The sequence below is a fragment of the Oryctolagus cuniculus genome, chromosome X (genome assembly GCF_964237555.1).
Source record: "Oryctolagus cuniculus chromosome X, mOryCun1.1, whole genome shotgun sequence".
In the NCBI taxonomy this organism is placed as follows: domain Eukaryota; kingdom Metazoa; phylum Chordata; class Mammalia; order Lagomorpha; family Leporidae; genus Oryctolagus; species Oryctolagus cuniculus.
The window spans coordinates 26,994,094-27,013,858 of record NC_091453.1 but is presented as its reverse complement, the minus strand read 5'-3'; the positions used below and the strand labels follow the sequence as shown (position 1 = coordinate 27,013,858).

The 19,765-nt window shown below is 40.6% G+C and overlaps 1 protein-coding gene across 10 annotated transcripts in view; it reads right to left on the bottom strand.

Moving 5' to 3' along the window:
* Positions 1-625: 625 nt before the first annotated feature.
* The window catches only part of USP9X (ubiquitin specific peptidase 9 X-linked), a 192,968-nt gene continuing 173,828 nt past the window's right edge, over positions 626-19,765 (bottom strand). For 6 of the 10 annotated variants that reach the window (XM_070067484.1, XM_051827694.2, XM_070067485.1 and 3 more), the window contains 9 exons: positions 17,847-18,072; positions 17,226-17,355; positions 11,747-11,932; positions 11,137-11,357; positions 10,967-11,055; positions 4,359-4,515; positions 3,958-4,218; positions 3,557-3,652; positions 626-2,633 (listed from right to left, as the gene is read on the bottom strand). In XM_070067484.1, coding sequence (XP_069923585.1) covers positions 2,496-2,633; positions 3,557-3,652; positions 3,958-4,218; positions 4,359-4,515; positions 10,967-11,055; positions 11,137-11,357; positions 11,747-11,932; positions 17,226-17,355; positions 17,847-18,072 — 1,504 coding nt within the window. In that variant the 3' untranslated portion in view covers positions 626-2,495. The remainder of the gene's footprint in view (positions 2,634-3,556; positions 3,653-3,957; positions 4,219-4,358; positions 4,516-10,966; positions 11,056-11,136; positions 11,358-11,746; positions 11,933-17,225; positions 17,356-17,846; positions 18,073-19,765) is intronic. The other 4 variants (XM_070067487.1, XM_008272506.4, XM_002719847.5 and 1 more) reach the window with 1 other exon arrangement.

Here is a 19,765-nt window from a genome sequence, read left to right as displayed (position 1 = left end):
AAGACTTGAAATTTAAAATGTGCCATTTTACCTTTGGAAAAAGACCTCAAAATCACTACACTGCTCTTACAGTTACATGCATGTTAAAACTTCCAGTTATACATTACTAATACTTGCTTAAGAAGTTAAATATAGAAAATAATTTGCACAAACAAAAATAACTGCTCACTTTCCTTTGCTCCTGGTCAAAACAGAGGGGAAATGGCTCACAAGTCCTCATCTGGCAGGAGGCTTGTCAATGCCAAGCAACCAAAGTTGGGCTTCTCCCTCCAAGAGGAAAAATTCACAGCCTTTTAAGATGGCAAGTTTTTCTTATCTAGAAAGTCACTGAAGTTTTCAAGTTATTACAATCTTTTGTTAAGGAGCAGGAAGTAAATCACCTCTAACAGCGAGATGGTGTATTCGACAATGGTAACTTGTACAACAGGGGAAGCTTGTAGTCAAGGAACTATCAGTTGGAATCACAAACACTGTCCATGACTTTTGCTGAAACTTAAAACAAAAATTCTGATGTAATATACTCAACACAAAAACAGAACCTATCTGGTGTCAACACTTCCTAATATTACAGAAAACCTAGAAGCACAGATTGGCTATAGAGTATTGCAAATAAGATACCCAATGCTTTATCTTAAACACCTGCCCCTTTTAATCACAAAATAATGCAATGCTCAGTTTTGTTTCGTTCAGTTCCAACTACAGCCTTTTGACAACACGTTTTCCTATTAACTGAATTGTAAAAAATACAACCAAGCTTGTGCTCATTAAATATACATGTATATAAAAACCATACAAAAAGTACAAGATTGATAATGTTAGGAAACTTTTACAGTGTCAACATCCTGCTTTCTCGAAATCTTTAGTAAAGGGTCAAAGGTCAAATCTTTCTGTGCAAAAACTCAATGTGACTGAAATTCTGAATTCAGTGTCATGCCTAGGCATGCCATGCACAGAATTTTAATATGTAGTCCTTAAAAAAATAAATAACAGGACAAAAAAAGTAACCAAAAAACCAAAAACACACCACAGGACAAAAAGTTCTTCTTAAATCAAATTCTATTTGTGAATTCAGCAAAATAATTTCTATAAAATAAAACAGCAAAATATTTAAATAGAATAGGGTGGGCTGTATCTGTTTGCAGGGGTATTTGGTTTTTAGACAGGTTCCAAAAATTACACATTCAAGTTACCAATTCTCTTTTAAATACAGTATTAACCGATGAGTTCCTTTTCTTTAATCAAATGTTTATTCTGAAATTGTGATACCTCAATTATATTAACTAACCAGTAGTTTCTTTAATTAGACCCTGCTTTGAAGGTTAAGATTTTTAGAGTAATGGAAAAGGAGCTAGGACAATTCTTGCTTTCAAGTAAAATTGTGACTGAGCAGAAAATCAGCCAGACATCTTGGTGCAGAGGTACTCCGAGTACTGAGGGATTCTGATGACTTCCACGTCACTGGGATCCAGCAGAAGGAAAGTTTTAGAAGATTCACCTAAGAAGCTCTACCAAAGAAACAAAACAAGCACACCAAAGACAGTCTTCTATTACGCTCCAGCATCCTGGCATAGCAACTTTTTGCATATTTGTTTTCAATCTTTTACAATTCTCATGAGTGATGCCTGAGTGTTCTTTATCCCACCCAAGACTGAGCTGTCAAACATTATAAGGAACATATGTGCGACTGCAAACCGCCTGTCACGTTTCTCCCCTCCTTTTATTGTTTATATTCTAGGTGTACAAAGGAAAAGCTCTGAGCGATACAGCTGTCACTTTGGGACAACTGCTGTCATTATGGTAATTTTTTTCCTCACTGGCTACACTAACCTGGTGTGAAGCCATGCTAAATGTTACAGCATTAACTATAGCTTCAAAGTGATTAACCTAATATCAGAATAAAAAGGCAACAAAAAATCTAGAAACAATGTTACATCACCAATTTTCCACATCAACCAAATAATTTAAAGGTTATCAGCCTTACATTGCTCTTAATAAAACTGACTCCAGTGGCAAAGAATTAACATCAAATTATTGGTGTAGCTGACATGGATGGGCTGTTTTGTTGCTGTTGGTTTATTTTTTTTGTTTTTTTGTAAAGAAGTTGATCCAACTGCCACGAGGCAGGCAACACTGGTTGCAGAATGCAGTGGGTATAACAAGAAAAGTAACTTTTGTAGTTTTTGTAGATTTGTGAGTCTCATCAAGAAAAAAGTTTCTTGCTTAAGAATTAACAGTCAAACATTAATATACTATATACACCTTTGCCATTTACACATTAGCATCAGGCCATTTATTACAAAACACTATACACTTTCCACTGCAGGCGGGTTATATATTGACAGCAAATTTCTGCAGATAAGACAGTGAATAAACTCTCCACTCCATGTTGATTAGGAATAGTTTTTCTAGTTTTAAATATTAGCCAGACACAGAAAAATGTTGGACTGTAAGGCCTGGGTGCACAGTCTTGATGGAGCCAGTTCATTATGTGCATTTCACTGATCCTTGGTCTGAGGTGGGGACACTTCTTCACTGCCTTCATAATTTTCTTGTGCTCGTTGGCCAGTTCTCTGAGGGTTGTTCATGTGATGTGCTGCTGGGCCAGTATACGGCTGTCCATGCACGTGGTTATTCTAGGAGGGAACAAGAGATCTCCAGGTTAAAACGTAGATTTGGTTCCTTAACCTTTTTAAAGACAGGAACCCTGCAAGTGTTCTGACTTGTTCTGTACCTTCCCACCAGCCAAGATTTTAAGCTTTACACTCGAACTCATACTAAGCAAACATGGTGAATACGCACTTCTCAGTATGCTTCTATTTATACCCTGAAATATAACAAACAATGTCTGAATGTCTCAAGGTATCTATCGTTCCGGGCTGCATTAGATCCATGCAATTGTACATTCAGGACTGTAGTTCTTCCAAGGGACTGTGAGCCCCTTCAATTCACTTATGCTTTTATAGTTTACTGCCCATAGAAATCTGATGGACTCTTCATTTATTTCCAGTAATTTTTACTGTCATTGGAATCTGGGGCCAAGGATCTACACTTCAATGCCATACTGTAGTGTCTTTGGAACCCACTTATAGACTCAGCCTAACAGGAAATGCCATAATTCTTTGTACTATACAATGATTAATATTTTATGTTGATGACAAACTGTGACTAAAGAAAATACCACAGGGGCAATTTCAAACATGCTAATTATTCCTTTTCTTTTCTTAAAAGACTTATAATTTATTTGAAAGGGAGAGTTTTACACACACACACACACACACAATCTATCCTCCATTTGCTGGTTAACTCCCCAAATGGCCACAATAGCCAGGGCTGGTACAGGCCAAAGTCAGGAGCCCAAGCACTCTGATCATCATCTGCTGCTTTCCTAGTCATATTATCAGGGAGATGGACTGGAAGCATAGCCAGGACTTGAACCGGCACTCCAATATGGAATGTCAGCATGGCAGATGGTGGCTTAACCTGCTGTACCACAATGTCAACCCCACCATTCCTCTTCTGATCCTAGTTAGCCATCCTTAAGCTGATCCCTATTTACCTGCTGATACTGAGATCCAGGTGAATGGGGGTATAGAGGGGCATCTTCAGGTGGAGGTGACTCATGTTCATCTGGGGCATCTTGGTCATCTGGCTCCTAATTTTAAAATTTAATGACAAAAAATAATGTAGGCAAATTCAAGTTCATTTTTAACCTTCTCTATTTGACATAAGTTTTTAAAATCTACAAAACAGATTCATTAAATCTTTTTTCACTGCAGATAAAGCAATAGAAAAAACAAACTGTCCAAAACATTTCAGATAATTTTAAAGAAATTTCTCCAGAAGAAGGCTCCCTCATTAACACAGAATGACATAAACATTAGAGCAAATAGAATCGTGACATAATTTTCCCACACTATCATTAATACATAAACACTGGCCTATAAAGTAAAAAATTACTTTGATTTCTTCCATTTCTATCTGCTGCACACTGGTGGCTTTTTTTACCTCCTCTGGACAGAGTTCACAAGCTTTTGCAAGTGTCATCCTAGCGCTATGTGATCTCTCCAAGAAATAACCATTTGATGTTTCATTGCTTTGCACTGGGGGAGACCAATTGTTGTAAGTGTATTGAGGATTGCCAGTGTATGGTCTTCTTTCAAGTTCATCTCCAAGCCATTCCACCGCCCAGGTCCACTTTCTTTTAAGATCTCCGTTACCCTTCAAAAGAAAATAAAACCATATGTGTGAGGATTTGGAATATATTAGCTCACTTAATGACAAGTGCAAATTCTCATGATTCTCCTGAACAGAATCCTTAAATTTGATTCAGATTTCTACAAAATTATGAGAATCCTCACCTGCAGGATTTGGTAAGCAACAGGACAATTGCTAAAGAGAGCTACCATACACTTTATACACTGGTAGGCTCTCTTTTGATAGTGATTCTTGGAGCGCTGGATTGTGTCAAAGAGTCCATCTCGGTCATCTGGAATTCCTTTAAGTGCGTTATGAATTCTGAAAGAGAACCAAATGTAAAATAAAAACTAAAATCTAACAGCAGCTAGTATTTATTGTGTCTACTACATGCCACTCAATAAATGTCTGATTTTTGTCGTTCAACCCTAGATAGCAGGTCATACCAGATCTCTGAACAGCTTGCCTCAGGTCAGCTAGTAGGGTCTAGCAGCGTGACTGCAGAGTCCATGCTCTTACTTATTAGCAACCAAAATGATTTTGATAAGCAGGTAATTTAAATACAGTACTTGAAGCAAATTCAAAACCCCAGAGTAATATAATCTTTAAGAAAGTTAACTAACAACTAAGTTTACAGCTGCTTTAGTTGAGAATAATTTTAGTTCCTTTTATAAAACTGCATTTCTAAGGGTGTTAGGATCCAGTGACTAGGAAACAAGTGATTGGTTCACTTCCCAAACAGCCCCAATAATCAGGGGTAGGCCAGGCTGAAGCCAGGAGTTTCTCCTCAGTCTCCCACATGGGTGCAGGGGCCCAAGGACTTGGATCATCTTGCACTGTTTTGCAAGGTACGTTAGCAGGGAGCTGGATCGGAAGTTGAACAGGGAGAACTTGAACCAGCACCCATATGGGATGCTGATACTGCAGGTCATGGCTTTAACTCACTGAGTCATAGTACTGGCAACTGATCTAATTTTGAAGTTGAGAATTAATCTGAATTCTAATAATGGGAATGTACAGTAGGCAAAAGATTTTTACCAGCAACAGTATAATTTGGCTGATTTATCAATAACCTAGAGTTTCATTTCAGTTCCTGACAAACTGTAGCAGAATAACATTTCTGTTTTTCCCTTAAATAATTTAAAAAATGATTGTAGTGTCAAAAATACACCTTGGTTTATTGTATTAAAAACATTACCTGCCAGTAAACAATGTGGTAAAGACATATCTATTTCGATACAATGGAATGCTATTCAGTCATAAAAAGGAAAGCAGCACTGATTCATGGTACAACATGGATGAGCCTTGAAAACATTATGCCAAATGAGGAAGCCAGACACAAAGGGCACATATTGTAGAGTTACATTTTTTATGAAATGTCCAGAACAGGCAAATCCACAGAAACAGAAAATAGATTAGTGGCTGTCAGAGGCTGCAAGAACAGGGAGTGACTGCTTAATTGGCTACTGTGTTTCCTTTTGGGATAGCAGAGTATCCTGAAATTGGATGTGGTAGGGGCTGCAACAATGTTGTAAATATACAAAAAGTCACTAAATTGTATGCTTTAAAATGGATGAATTAAAAAAAAAATCAGTTCCTTTATGGCACTGTATTTATCTTTCCAAGTTGAAAGGTAGGGGAGTTGGGGTGACCTTCTACCTGCTGCGATTTACTCCCTAAATGCCTTCCACAGCCAGGAGCCCCAGGAACTCAATCTGGGTCTCCCACGTGGGTGGCAGGGATTGAAGTACTTGTGTTCTCACCTGTTCCCTCGCAGGTGAGCACTAGCAGGAACCGTGACAGAAAGCAGAGCTAGAGCTTTACTAGGAAGTAGAGCTGCAGTGGGTAATTTAACCACTGTACCCAATGTCTGTCCCTGAAGTTTTTACCTCAATTAAAAAAAATCCAATCTGGATAGTCAGAATTTAAAAATTCTTATGTGCATTATATATTTTACTACAGAATGTTCTAATCCAAAAAGCAAGCCCCCCCCCCCCCCATTACATGTATCCATGAAATCTACTGTTGGAGAGGTGTGTTGCTTGTGGCACAGCAGGTTAAGCTGTCATCTTTAACACCAACATCCGATTTTAGCACCAGTTAGTCTCAGCTGTTCCACTTCCAATCCAGCTCCCTGCTAATGCACCCAGGAAAGCAGTGGAAGATGGCCCTGGTGTCTGGACCCCTGCCACCCACAGGGGAGACTTGGATGGAATTCCCCACTCCTGGTTCTGGGCTGGCCTAGCCCAGGCTGTTGTGGCCATTTGGGGAGTGAACCAGGGGATGGAAGATCTCTCTCTGTAAACTCTGCCTTTCAAATAAAAATCTGTTTTTGCATTTGCCAAATGGCTAGGTGGAAGTCAGGAGCCTCTTCCTGGTCTCCCACATGGGTGCAGGGGCTCAATCACTTGGGCCCCCCTCTGCTGCCTTCCCAGGTGCATCAACAGTGAGCTAGATTGTAAGTGGAGCAGCTGTGACTCGAACCGGCACCCATGTAGGATGCCGGTGCTACAGATGGTGGCTTAACCCGCTAGGCCACAATGCTGGCCTCCGATCTTTTTTTCTTTTTTTAAATTCAGCAATCTCATAAAGCTTAATAAAAATTGAGACAAATCAACCACATCTAGGCTTCATGCTGTTTGTTTAATCCGAAAAACTGCTTATGTTGTTTTTACCTTCAGTATTGTCAAGTGTTAAATTATTTTTGCCATATCGCATTTTTGTCCCACTAGTATTAGCTGTTTTCAAATGCCATTTTATCAATACTATCTTTATCTGCCTTGTTCTACAATGCTTAGCAGTGTCAGCAGATGGCAGACACTCCATAAATATATGAAACCTGTTTATTCCATCAACCAAAAGCTTAGTATGAGAAATTAGTTTCAGGCTTGGGCCAATGATCCACATTTTTACTAATCTGATTACACTTGTACAAAAATTGATTTTCCCACACTTAATCTAGCATGTACACTTTCACCATTATCAACTATTCTAACGAGAGCTAAGATGTGACTGATTTAAAGTTACAAGCGTAACGCTAATAACATCTTGAGAAAGAAAACAGTAAAAGTTGGATTTCATTATAAAGTCAATTTAGAATTGAGTTTCAAATACTTCGAGAGGGGTGCTGAATGCTGGCTGAAGTAGATGGTTGTAGTGTGAACTACTAAATTTTGTGCCTCAAGAAAACTGATACCTGGTTTAATGATATTTGTACAATATTAATTTATTTGAAATCTATGATGATAAATTTGAAAATACTAATTCATGAATTCTGGCATTTGCAATTCCCAATAACACTCAAGATTTAAACTTCTCTATAAGTACTGTGTTTGTACAGGACCTGTTTTCTAGTTTCTGTTTTTTTATATTAAACAGATGGGAGGCAATCTACTACGTAATTTATACTATCATCCATGTGGGAAGGAAGTTTTAATTTTTTATTCTTTTGATTAATGATTTTTATAGAAAACTTTTATTTAATAAATATAAATTCTGAAAGTACAATTTCTGTATTATAGCAGTTTTCCCCCCATAACTACCCTCCTATTTGCCAACCATCCCATTCTTCATTAAGATTCATTTTTAATTATCTTTGTATACAGAAGATCAATTCTATACTAAGTAAAGATTTCAACAGTTTGCACCCACACAGACACACAAAGTATAAAGTACTGTTTGAGTAGTAGTTTTATTGTTAATTCTCATAGTACAACACATTAAGGACAGAGGTCCTACACAGGGAGCAAGTGCACAGTGACTCCTCTTGTTGATTTAATAATTACCACTCTTATTTATGATATCAGTAATCACCTGAGGCTCCTGTCATGAGCTGCCAAGGCTATGGAAGCCTCTTGAGTTCACCAACTCCGACCTTATTTAGATAAGGCCATAGTCAAAGTGGAAGTTCTCCCCTCCATTCAGAGAAAGGTACCTCCTTCTTTGATGGCCCCTTCTTGGGAAGGAAGTTTTAAAGCCTGATAGAGTTGTCAACTAAGTTCATAATTTACTAAAGATTGTTTGACTCAAAGGCAGTGCAGTAAGCTTTTATTGCAAAAAAACAAATAGAATAATTCTGGGGGAAGTTGGAGGGCTAGTTAAGTTGAAGAAACTGAGTTCTAAAAACCAAAAGCCAGCACTCGCAACTTTTCATAGTGAAAAATAATTTTAGTTGATCCTCATTTTTCATGGATCTTGTACTTGTGATTTTGCCTACTTCTTAAATTTCATTCATAATTTTAAAATCAACACTCAAGGTGCATTTTTGGCTATTTGTGGATATGTGCAGATTAGCAAAAAATTTTAGTTCCCCAATGTGCACATTCCTACCCGAAGTCAAAGTCAGGCACAGCCTGGTTTCAGCTGATACTATAAACCAGTGTCCTCCTTTGCTGTCTTCTGTAGTGCCACATTTCCCACACACTTGTGCTTTCTGTTGGTGATTTCAATGTTTAAAATGGCCCCTAAGCATGTACTGCTGAAGTGTTGTCTACTGTTCCTAAGCACGGAAGATGCTATGATGCATCTTATGGAGAATGTGTATTAGAAAAGTTAAAAGTACTGTGGGCTCTGTGAGTGCAATGAAGGAGTCAACAACATATATTAAATGAGGTGCCTTTAAAGAGAAACACATAAAGCGAGGTTATGTGTATTGATTGGTTCACAAAAATGTAGAGAGGATCATAGGAACCTAATTTCCTTCTAAGAACAATGGCTCGGTATTTGCTAACTCAATTTTTACAGTGCCTTTATAGAACACAGCTACTACGAAGAAAGGGACCATAATAATGAACACAGACCTAACACTTTAATAATACTGGTTGGGGCACCAATCTCCTCCCCAGTTGAAAATCTGTATGTAATTTTTACTCCCCCCAAAATTAACTGGTAGCAGTCTGCTGCTGATTGAAAGTCTTACTGGTAACATAAATAGTTGATTAACATCTATTTTTCTCCTGTATTCTCTGTGGTGAAAAATACACAGAACTGCAAGAGAACACTTTGTACTGTGATATGTAATTTACTGGAGAAAGTAACTCCTCATGCATACATGGTAAGAGTCACATGGCATTTTAAGAGGACATTCTAAACACTTAACACCGTAGTGTTTTGGTAAAGCCACCACCTGTGACACCAGCATCCCATATCGGTGCTGGTTCGAGTCCCAGTTGCTCCACTTCTGATCCATCTCCCTGCTGATGTGTCTAGGAAAGCAGCACAGGATGGCCCAAATGCTTAGACCTCTACCACCCATGTAGGAGACCCAGAGGAAGTTCCTGGCCCAGCTCCGGCCATTGTGGCCACCATCTGGGGAGTAAACCAGCAGATGGAAGAAAGATCTCTGTCTCTCCCATAATTCTGCCTTTCAAACAAATTAAAATTAAAAAAAAAAAGTTTATGGCACAGCAACAGGAAATAGCTACAAAATTACTAACTTTATGCAGTTTGATTTAATTTTGCATCTTTATACTTGTTTACATTTCTTATGATTATGAATGGTGCCATACTGCAGTCTGTATGTGGTTAAGTTTTGGTAAATTTAACCTGCTAGAATAAATTTGTGTATATTTTATGGTAGTAAATGATAAAACAGACTATATCAACATCATTTCATGCATTGACATACCTTCAGTTTTCTTAAATTTATTTATTTTGGGGCCGGTGCTATGGTATAGCAGGTAAAGCCACCTGTACTAGCATCCCGTATAGGTGCCAGTTCAAGTCCTGGCTGCTCCACTTCCAATCCAGCTTCCTGCTAATGGGCCTGAGAAAGCAGTGCAAGATGGCCTAAGTACTTGGACTCTGCACCCAAGTGGGAGATCCAGATGAAGCTCCTGGCTTCAGATCGGCCCAGTTACAGCCATTTGGGAAGTGAACCAACAGATGGAAGATCTCTCTCCCTCTGTTTCTGCCTCTAACTCTGCCATTCAAATAGTTGGGCAAAGCTACAGACTTAGAGGGAAAGAGGAGGAGAGGGAGAAAGGGGGGGGGGGGGCAGGGAGAGATCTTTCATTCTCTGGTTCACTCCCCAAATAGCCAGAACAGCTGGAGCTGGACCAGGCTGAAGTGAAGCTGGGAAACTGAAACTCTATCTGGGTCTCCCACGTGTGTGGCAGGGGCCCAAGTATTTGGGCCATCTGTGGCTCCTTTCCCAGGCAAATTAGCAGGAAGCTGGATTGGAAGTAAAGCAGCTGGGACTGGAGCAGGCACTCACATGGGCTGCTGGCATTGCAGGCAGTGGCTTAATCTTCTGTGCCACAATGCCAGATCCAATTTTTCTTAACTTTTTAAAAATATTTCTAGGCTACATGGCTTATCTGGAAGTATTTTCAAATTGTTGCAAATTTCAAAAAATAAAAAAACTCCAAAATACTCAAACCTGCATATAAATAGACCCATAGCTCAAACCTTAGATGTTCAAGGGTCAAATGTACTTACCTAAAAATTGTCTTTAGCTAATTAACCATGCGACCAATTCTAAAAGTAACGTAATTAATACTAAAATAATCCTATAGCAACATTAGTGAGATTCAAATGTTTACCAAAAGCTTGTTACTTTTCCTTAAAGAAAAAAAGAGAAGAAAAACATGGGCAATGAGGGAAGAGTAAAAATGTGAGGGGAAGGATGGTAATTTATTATTTACCCTTGTGCTAAGTTTCTGTTTAAGATAAAATACTCACTAGAGTGCCAAGAGGTTTAAAAAAGTTTTGACTGTCATTTATGTCTAACACCTGGGCAAGCCTAATTACTACAGTAACAGAAAGTATCCACCTGTGAGTCTGCCAGGAGTCTTCAATCAACAGTATTTGCAAAAGCAGATCCAAATATGGTCGGAGTTCATAGGTGTAGGAATATGCAACCTAAAAACAAGACATGGTGAATAACTTACAGGAATAACAAATCAAATTATAGAAATATATAAATGTTTATTTTCCTTTAACCTGCCAAAGAAGTTCACTGAGGACAGTAGATGAAAACTGAGGATTCTCCCAGCAGCAAAAACGAAGTAATTTGACTGTTTCCTCTGAGTTACTGCAGTCTTCAATGATTTTCTTGACATAACTTGTTCTCACAAATAAAATGTCGGCCACATTCTGCTGAATTGGCATTATAGGTTGTGACAAATTAGGATCACCAAAAGGATTGGGAAGGGGAGGATTACCTAGAATACAGATTTGTCATCAATGAAAAAACTAGTAAGCTTCTCACCAGAACAACCATACAACATACTTTTCTTAAAAAAAGAAAAAAATCCACAGGGTGAAAGTAACATTTTAAATCAAGTTTCCTAATCAATATGAAGAAAGTAATAGCCATTGAAGTGATTAGCTACAGGTGATGGAATACAAAATTCAAATACCAACACTGTTATTTAGCTATAGCTGTCACTTAGCTATAAAGTATGCCTAGTAAACATGTGAAAAAGATACATGACTCTTTAGACTCATTTTATTTTATCCCCAAACATCTTTATAATTACATTTAATCAAGTACTATGCATGCCCAGCAGTATTTAAAAATGATTACAAAGAATGGAGAACTAAACTTTACCATTGATTGAAGACTGCATTCTTGAGGAGACGTTGCAACAGCGAATCAGTTGTGACACTACTGAGTATAATTTGCCTAATTCAGCATATTGATATTTAATTGGAGGACCAGGACCTTCATCTAAAGACACAAGCATAAAAGTAGCAGGTACACTCAATTTCAGAAGCTGTGTCTTTTCTGCCACACCTACAATGAAGCAGAGGGGAGAAGTAGGACAGGAGGGAGAAAAATATGAGAGGAAAAAATTAGAATGGCAAGAGCATCATGAATCATCAATTAAAATTATCTAAAATATTTGTCTATGGTTTAAAAAGCAAATGTGTCTATGGTTAAAGTATTCAGAGAATTATTCAACCAGAACAGAAAATTCACTGAGCATAATTATATTTAAATATCGTAATTGTTAACCAGTTGACCATGACATTTCAATCATACTGGATCACAGGAAAGATAAACACATTCTATGACCTGGAGAGACTGAAGAGAATATCCTACACTGTGATTCTCAACTCTTATCATTAAAAGGATGATGCAAACAACAAATAAATGAGAAAAATAATTCTTTCAAGAAATCCTCTTTTCCACCACAAATTTCTTGAAAAAGATGCTCAGGGGTCAGCACTGTGGTATAGCAGGCAAAGCCACAGCCTGCAGTGCTGGTATCCCATACGGGCACCAGTTCAAGTCCCTGCTGCTCCACTTCCCATCCAGCTCTCTGCTGTGGCCTGGGAAAGCAGTAGAAGATGGCCCCAAGTCCTTGGGCCCCTGCACCCGTGTGGGAGACCTGGAAGAAGCTCCTAGCTCCTGGCTTCGGATTGGCGCAGCTCTGCCTGGGGAGTGAACCAGATGGAAGACTCCTCTCTCTCTGTAACTCTGCCTTTCAAATAAATAAATCTTAAAAAAAAAAAAAAAGGCGCTCAGGGTGTTCATTCTGGTGCAGTGGGTTAAGCTACCGCTTGGGGTGTCTGCATCCCTACTGGAGTACCTGGTTGGAGTCCTGGCTACCTTGCTTCAGGATCCTGCTCAACAAGCATTCTGGGGGTGGTTTCGGATGACAGCCCAAGTATTTGGATCCCTGTTACCACATGGGAGACCTGGATGGAGTTCCAGGCTTCTGGCTTTGGCCTGGCCCACCCCTTCCCTTCCCTCCTTTTCTGCCTTTCAAATCAATTTTTTTTTTTAAAGATGCTTACATTTGTCTCTACTCTCTCCCTCATTTTCTCACTCAACTCATGCCAATTTGGTTTCTGCCTGTCACAGTTACGTGAGGCTAAGGACAGTTCTCAAACCATAGCCCCTTCCCCTCCTTGGATTCCTCTCTTTCCACTTTCTTGTCTTCAGAGTCCTTCTTCCTCTTCCTTTTGAAAACTAATGTTCCTTGGGGCTGGCACCGTGGTGCAGTATGTTGTTAATTTTCCGCCTGCAGTGCCCGCATCCCATATGGACACTGGTTCTAGTCCCGGCTGCTCCTCTTCCAATCCAGCTCTTTGCTGTGGGCCAGGAAAGCAGAAGATGGCCCAAGTGCTTGGGCCCCTGCACCCATGTGGGAGACATGGAAGAAGCACTTGGCTCCTGGCTTCGGATTGGCGCAGCGCTGGCCCTGGCGGCCATTTGGGGAGTGAACCAATGGAAGGAAGACCTTTCTCTCTGTCTCTCCCTCTCACTGTCTGTAACTCTACCTCTCAAATCAATAAATAAAATCTTTAAAAAACAAACAAACAAAATCCCTGATGTTCCTCAATGTTCCCGGGCCAGGCTATCTTCTCACACTGTATGCTTTTCCTGGATGATCAAGTTAGTGCTAAGGGCTTCAAGTTCCAAGTATTTTCATCGAGATGATTCCTAAAGTTTTTCAATGTTCTACTAGACATCTACACTTCGGTGTCACGCAGGCTCAGGATCAATCTACCCAAACAGAACTCATCATCTTTCTCCCCATACTTCTCCTCTCGTGTTTCCCTTCAGTAAACATCACCATCATCCACTCAGTCAAGTTGGAATCCCAGGCATCATTCGGAGCATCTCTTCTCTGTCCCCTTACCTTGACTATCCAACATCCAAATCCCACAGACTCTACCTCTTGCAAAAAGCACCATAATCTGTCTGCCTGTGTCCTCCTCATTGCCGGTTCTCCAGTACAGCCTCCAATGATTTGCCTATAGATCATTTCAACTACCCCTCCCCCAGTTCTACTCTATTGTAATCCACTCTACACTGTAGCCAGTGATCTTTCTACAAGGTTTGTCTATTCCAAACCCTACAATGGCTCACGAATGCCTCAGGGTTAAGTTCAAATTCCCTTACAAAGCTTGCCAGAATAGCACTACCATGAGACTCTTGCTCATCAATCTCTTGACATCCCCATTTTATAACAATGCTATTCAGACTGAATAATTTCCGTCCCCCCTTCCAATGAGCCATGTCTACTTTATTCCATCTTTATATCTGCTGTTCACAATGGATGGAAAGCTCAACTAATCAATTTCTACATCACTTTGTTTTCTATACTACTACCTCTATGATATACTTCCACAGCACTTTCTACTTTCCCTATTACAGCCATTTACACAGTTAATGGCAATCATCTTCTTATTTGCTTCCTTAGTCCCCACTAGACATTAGACTGTCTTATTTATTGCCATATTCAACATCTTATTTATTGCCATCTTCTGCTTTCCCAGGTGACAGCAAAGAGCCGGATTGGAAGTGAAGCAGCCTGGACTTGAACCTGTGCCCATGTGGGATGCCAGCACTGCAGGCGCTTTACCTGATATGCCACAGCACCTGGCCCTGTCTTATCTTTCTTAAATCCAAACAATTCTGAATCTCAAAGCATGGATGATCTTAAGGATTTCATATTCAGATTTACAGATCTGTATTTGCTTTTAGCAGGGAAATTTTGTAAATAGGCTACATTGTGGACCAATGATATGTGCTTTATGAACGAACAGGCAATGTCTAAAAGGGGATCTGAGGGACCGGCATCCATATGGGCACCAGTTCATGTCTCGGCTGCTTCACTTCTGATCTAGCTCTCTGTTAAAGGTCTGGGAAAAGTGGCAGAAGACAGCCCACATGTTTGAGCTCCTGCAACTCACGTGGGAGACCCGGATGAAACTCCTGGTATTATTGGCATGGCCCAACACTGACCATTACAGCCATCTAGGGAGTGAACCAGAGGATATAAGAACTCTCTCTCTCCATCTGTAATGCTTTCTTATAAATAAAATAAGGCCGGCGCCGTGGCTCAATAGACTAATCCTCCGCCTTGCGGCGCTGGCACACCGAGTTCTAGTCCCGGTCAGGGCGCCGGATTCTGTCCCGGTTGCCCCTCTTCCAGGCCAGCTCTCTGCTGTGGCCAGGGAGTGCAGTGGAGGATGGCCCAAGTACTTGGGCCCTGCACCCCATGGGAGACCAGGAGAAGCACCTGGTTCCTGCCTTCGGATCAGCGCAGTGCGCCAGCTGCAGCGCGCCAGCCACGGCAGCCATTGGAGGGTGAACCAACGGCAAAGGAAGACCTTTCTGTCTCTCTCACTGTCCACTCTGTCAAAATAAATAAATAAATAAATATTTTTAAAAGGAGGAGTTGAGTAGATTTACTAAAAAATAAAGAAAAAAAGATTTATTTATTTATTTGAAAGGCAGAGACAGAGAGAAGCGGAAAGAGGGAGAGAGATCTTTCACCCTTCCATCTGCTGGGTCACTCCCCCAAATGGCTCCAAACAATTGGGGCTGGGCCAGGCTCCAAGCCAGGAGCCAAGACCTTCATCTGGGTCTCCCATGTGGATGCAGGGGGGATGTGAGCCATATTCTGCTGCATTAGCAGAAAGCAGGATTGCAAGTGGAGCAGCCAGAACACCAACACTCTGTCATGGGAAGCTGGTGTGGCAAGCAGTAGCTTAACCTACTATGTCACAACACAGGCTCCTACTTTTATCTACTTTTAAAAAAGTCATTGAAACCTAAGTCTCTGAATCAGTCCCTGATAGTGCCAAATACATATTATCACTGATCTTTTAAAAAAAGATTATATTTATTTGAAAGGCAGAGCTGGGGGGAGGGAGGAAGAGAGGGAGGGAAGGAGAGAGAAAGAGGAGGAGGGGGAGGGGGAGAGATCCTTCATCTGCTGGTTCACTCTCCAAATGTCTACAACAGCCACAACTGGACCAGGCTGAAGCCAGGAGCCAGGAACTCCATCCAGGTCTCCTACATGGGTGGCAGGGCCATCTGCTGTCTTCCCAGGCACATTAGCAGGGAGGTGAATTGGAAGCAGAGCAGCCAGGATTTGAACAGGTACTCATACTGAATGCTGCTTAAACCACTGTGCCACTATGCCTGCCCCATATCACTAAGACTTGTAACTGGAATGTCTCAATGAATTCATTTTGGTTTGGTAAGAGTGCACCAACACCTGACTGACATGTAAATTTAAACCACCACCCAAATGACAATGGAAGGATCTCTGAGCTTCCTAGCTGTCTAATCACTCAACAAACATCTGCTGAGTATCACTGTATAACTTTGATCTTTGAAATCTTGTTGGGGAGATGTAGAAAAATCTGAATGCTATCAACACACAATAGTATAAGACAGTATAGCGTACTTTTTAAGGTAAATGTTAGCAATCACTGAAAAGAAGTCATCAGATAGTATTAGAAAGAACAAGCTACTTTGAGAAGGAGAGCAGTCAGAAATAACATCATCAACAACAGGGTAATTTCAATGAGCTCTTAAGTAGATATTCATTATTATCCCTCATTTTAATTTAGTTCAACAAAAACTTAGGTACAAACTTCTACCTAACATGGTGAACATCACAACCATCTGGGGACCTTTTGAAAATATGGATTACTTGCACTTAGAAATCTTGATTCAGTGGATTAGGGCCTAGGAATTACTATGGAGGGGCCAGCGCTTTGGTGTGGTGGGTAAAGCTGCCACCTGCAGTGCTGGCATCCACATGGGCACCAGTTTGAGTCCCAGCTGCTCTACTTACAATCCAGCTCCCTGCTAATGTGCCTGGGAAAGCAGTGGAAGATGGCCCAAGTGTTTGGGCACCTACATCCACATGGAGATCCGGCAGATGCTCTTGGCTCCTGGCTTCTGCCTGGCCCAGCCCTGGCCATTGCAGTCATTTTGGGAGTTAGCCAACAGATGGAAGATTCTCTCTGCCTCTCTGTAACACTGCCTTTCAAATAAATCAATCAATCTTAAAATAAAAGCAGCTGATTTGGCACCATTGCCTTAGGAGACAGTAACATGATTAATAGATTTTAACCTGTGTCTACAAAAGACAAGACACATACACAATTAAGTCTAAAGTACAAGGTAAAAAGTATCATGTTCAGAAAAAATTCACAACAAGTTTTATGGAAAACTGTTTCTAGTTTAGACCAGGTCATATTTCGTCACTTGATCTAAATGACTTCATCATTTAATATAAAACATCCAAACAGAATTATGAAAATTTCAATCTTACCTAAATTGGCATACATTACAAACAGATTGAAATACTGCTGCAAATGACGCCCATGCTCTGAAACTTCCCTTCTCAACAGATTTAGTACTGCTCTTAGTAAGTGATCACTCAAGCTTAAGTTGTCATAAGCCTGTAAAGCATAAAACATTAGTTGTTTTTCAGTAACAAGGTGCAGAAATGATGTAACTATTTGCATTAAAAAAAGGACATGCACATATGTTCAATACAAGCATTCCTTTCCAGAAGGATTGATCACATAAACTATTTAAAGAGTTGCTTCATGGCAAAGGGAAGACGACCTGAGGTAGACATCATAAATCCTTCACAGTGTCACAATTTTAAAGAAATTTGTCTATTAAGAAAAACTTGAAAATACTGACTTAACAGTAAGTTTATAATTAAGCTACCACATGTAGCTGAACAGAGAAAATTTCCTTATATTTTAAAATAGCCAGTAATTATTATTACGATGCTGTAATTTTAATGGAACTCACAGACTAGATTGTGTATGTATGTTAGTTTGGTAAACACATCAAACATATGCACATATTGTTTGTAATTTGGACTTTCAGGAAACATTTTTTGGCAAGCATTTAATCAATCAGAAAGCTGTGTGATTACCTGACTAGAAGGTCCAGGAGATGCAAAAGGTGAAGGACATGGTCCATCTTGCAAGGAAAAATGTGCAATAAAAACTATAAGTTTTGCAAATGCGCCCCTTACTTCTGCACTAGGGCACTCCAAAAGGTATTCAGAGAAGCGATTTGAAACATTAAAAAGGACATTATGAGCAAACCAAAAACGTACATTCTTGCTGTGACGAAGGAGAATACATAATGCATCATACCTAAAACAAACAAACAAATCTATGAATATCATTAACTTGGTTTTTTTACAGTAGAGAGATGGGTCTCTGTAAAGAATAAAAAAAAATAAAAAAAGAAAGGACTCAGGGGAAAGAATCAGTAATGGTTGCTTCTAGCAGTAATATTAAAATGACGGGGCCGGTGCTGTGGTGCAGTAGGTTAATCCTCCGCCTGCAACATCAGCACCCCATATGGGCGCCAATTCTAGTCCCAGCTGCTCCTCTTCCGACCCAGCTCTCTGCTACGGCCTGGGAAAGCCATAGAAGATGGTCCAAGTACTTGGGCCCCTGCACCCATGCGGGAGATCAAAGGAAGCTCCTGGCTCCTGGCTTCAGATTGGCGCAGCTCTGGACGATGTGGTCATTTGGGGTGTGAACCAGCAGATGGAAGACCTCTCTCTGTAACTCTCTCAAATAAATAAAATCTTAAAAAAAAAAATGATGAATACAGTATGACTTGGTCTACTTTCATAGTTAAAAACTGGTGAAAGCTTGTATTATCTTCTAAAAATCCAGTAACAAATTCTTCTAAACTCAATAACAAATACTCTGTCATTCCCACAGTATCTTACTTCTGGATAAGTAAAAATTATTAAACCAAGGTATCTTAACAGCCTCTACACTTGCACAGTTAGAAACTTTAGAAAGCCATTTTAACTTTGTAGACACACACACACTGGATTTTCCATCAGCTTGTTTATGCCCCAAATGTCTCCATTAGCCAGGGCTGAGCCAAGCTGAAGCCAGGAGTCAGGAACTCTATTGGGGTCTGCCACATGGGTGGCAGGAACCCAACTACTTAAGCCATGGATGGGAATGGCAGGCCCTGCCAAGGTAACTGCAGGCGAGACTCAACCTCAATAAATCTATAGCAGGCTATTTTTTTTAAAGGTATAAGGTCTTCCTTCTGTTGGTTCACCCCCAAATGGCCGCTACGGCCAGCGCTGCGCCGATCTGAAGCCAGGAGCTTCTCCTGGTCTCCCATGCGGGTGCAGGGCCCAAGAACTTGGGCCATCCTCCACTGCACTCCCGGGCCACAGCAGAGAGCTGGACTGGAAGAGGAGCAACTGGGATTAGAACCCCGTGCCCATATGGGATGCCGGCACCACAGGCGGAGGATTAACCAAGTGAGCTACGGCACTGGCCCCAAGCAGGCTGATTTTTAAGTTGATAATTTTGTATGCTCCCAAATAATGTTATATCCAAATGGCTCTTGGGAGAAAAAAGGTTCCGGGGCTGGCGCTGTGGCGTAGCAGGTAAGGCCATTGCCTGCATTGCTGGCATCCCTTTTGGGCACCAGTTTGAGATCCAGCTGTTCTACTTCCGATCCGGCTCTCTGCTGTGGCCTGGGAAAGCAGTAGAAGATGGCCCAAGTCCTTGGGCTCCTGTACCCACATGGGAGACCCAGAGGTGGCTCCTGGCTCCTGATTGGTGCAGCTCTGGCCATTATGGTCATCTGGGGAGTGGGCCATCATATGGAAGACCTCTCTCTACCTCTGCTTCTCTGTAACTCTGCCTTTCAAATAAATGAATGGATCTTTAAAAGGAAAAAAAAAAGAGAAAAGATTCCACACCCCTGATTTAAACCATCATCTGCTGCTCCCCAGGGTGTATATCAGTAGTAAACTGAAATCAGAAGGAGCTGAGGCTCAAACCCAGGCACCCAGATATGGGA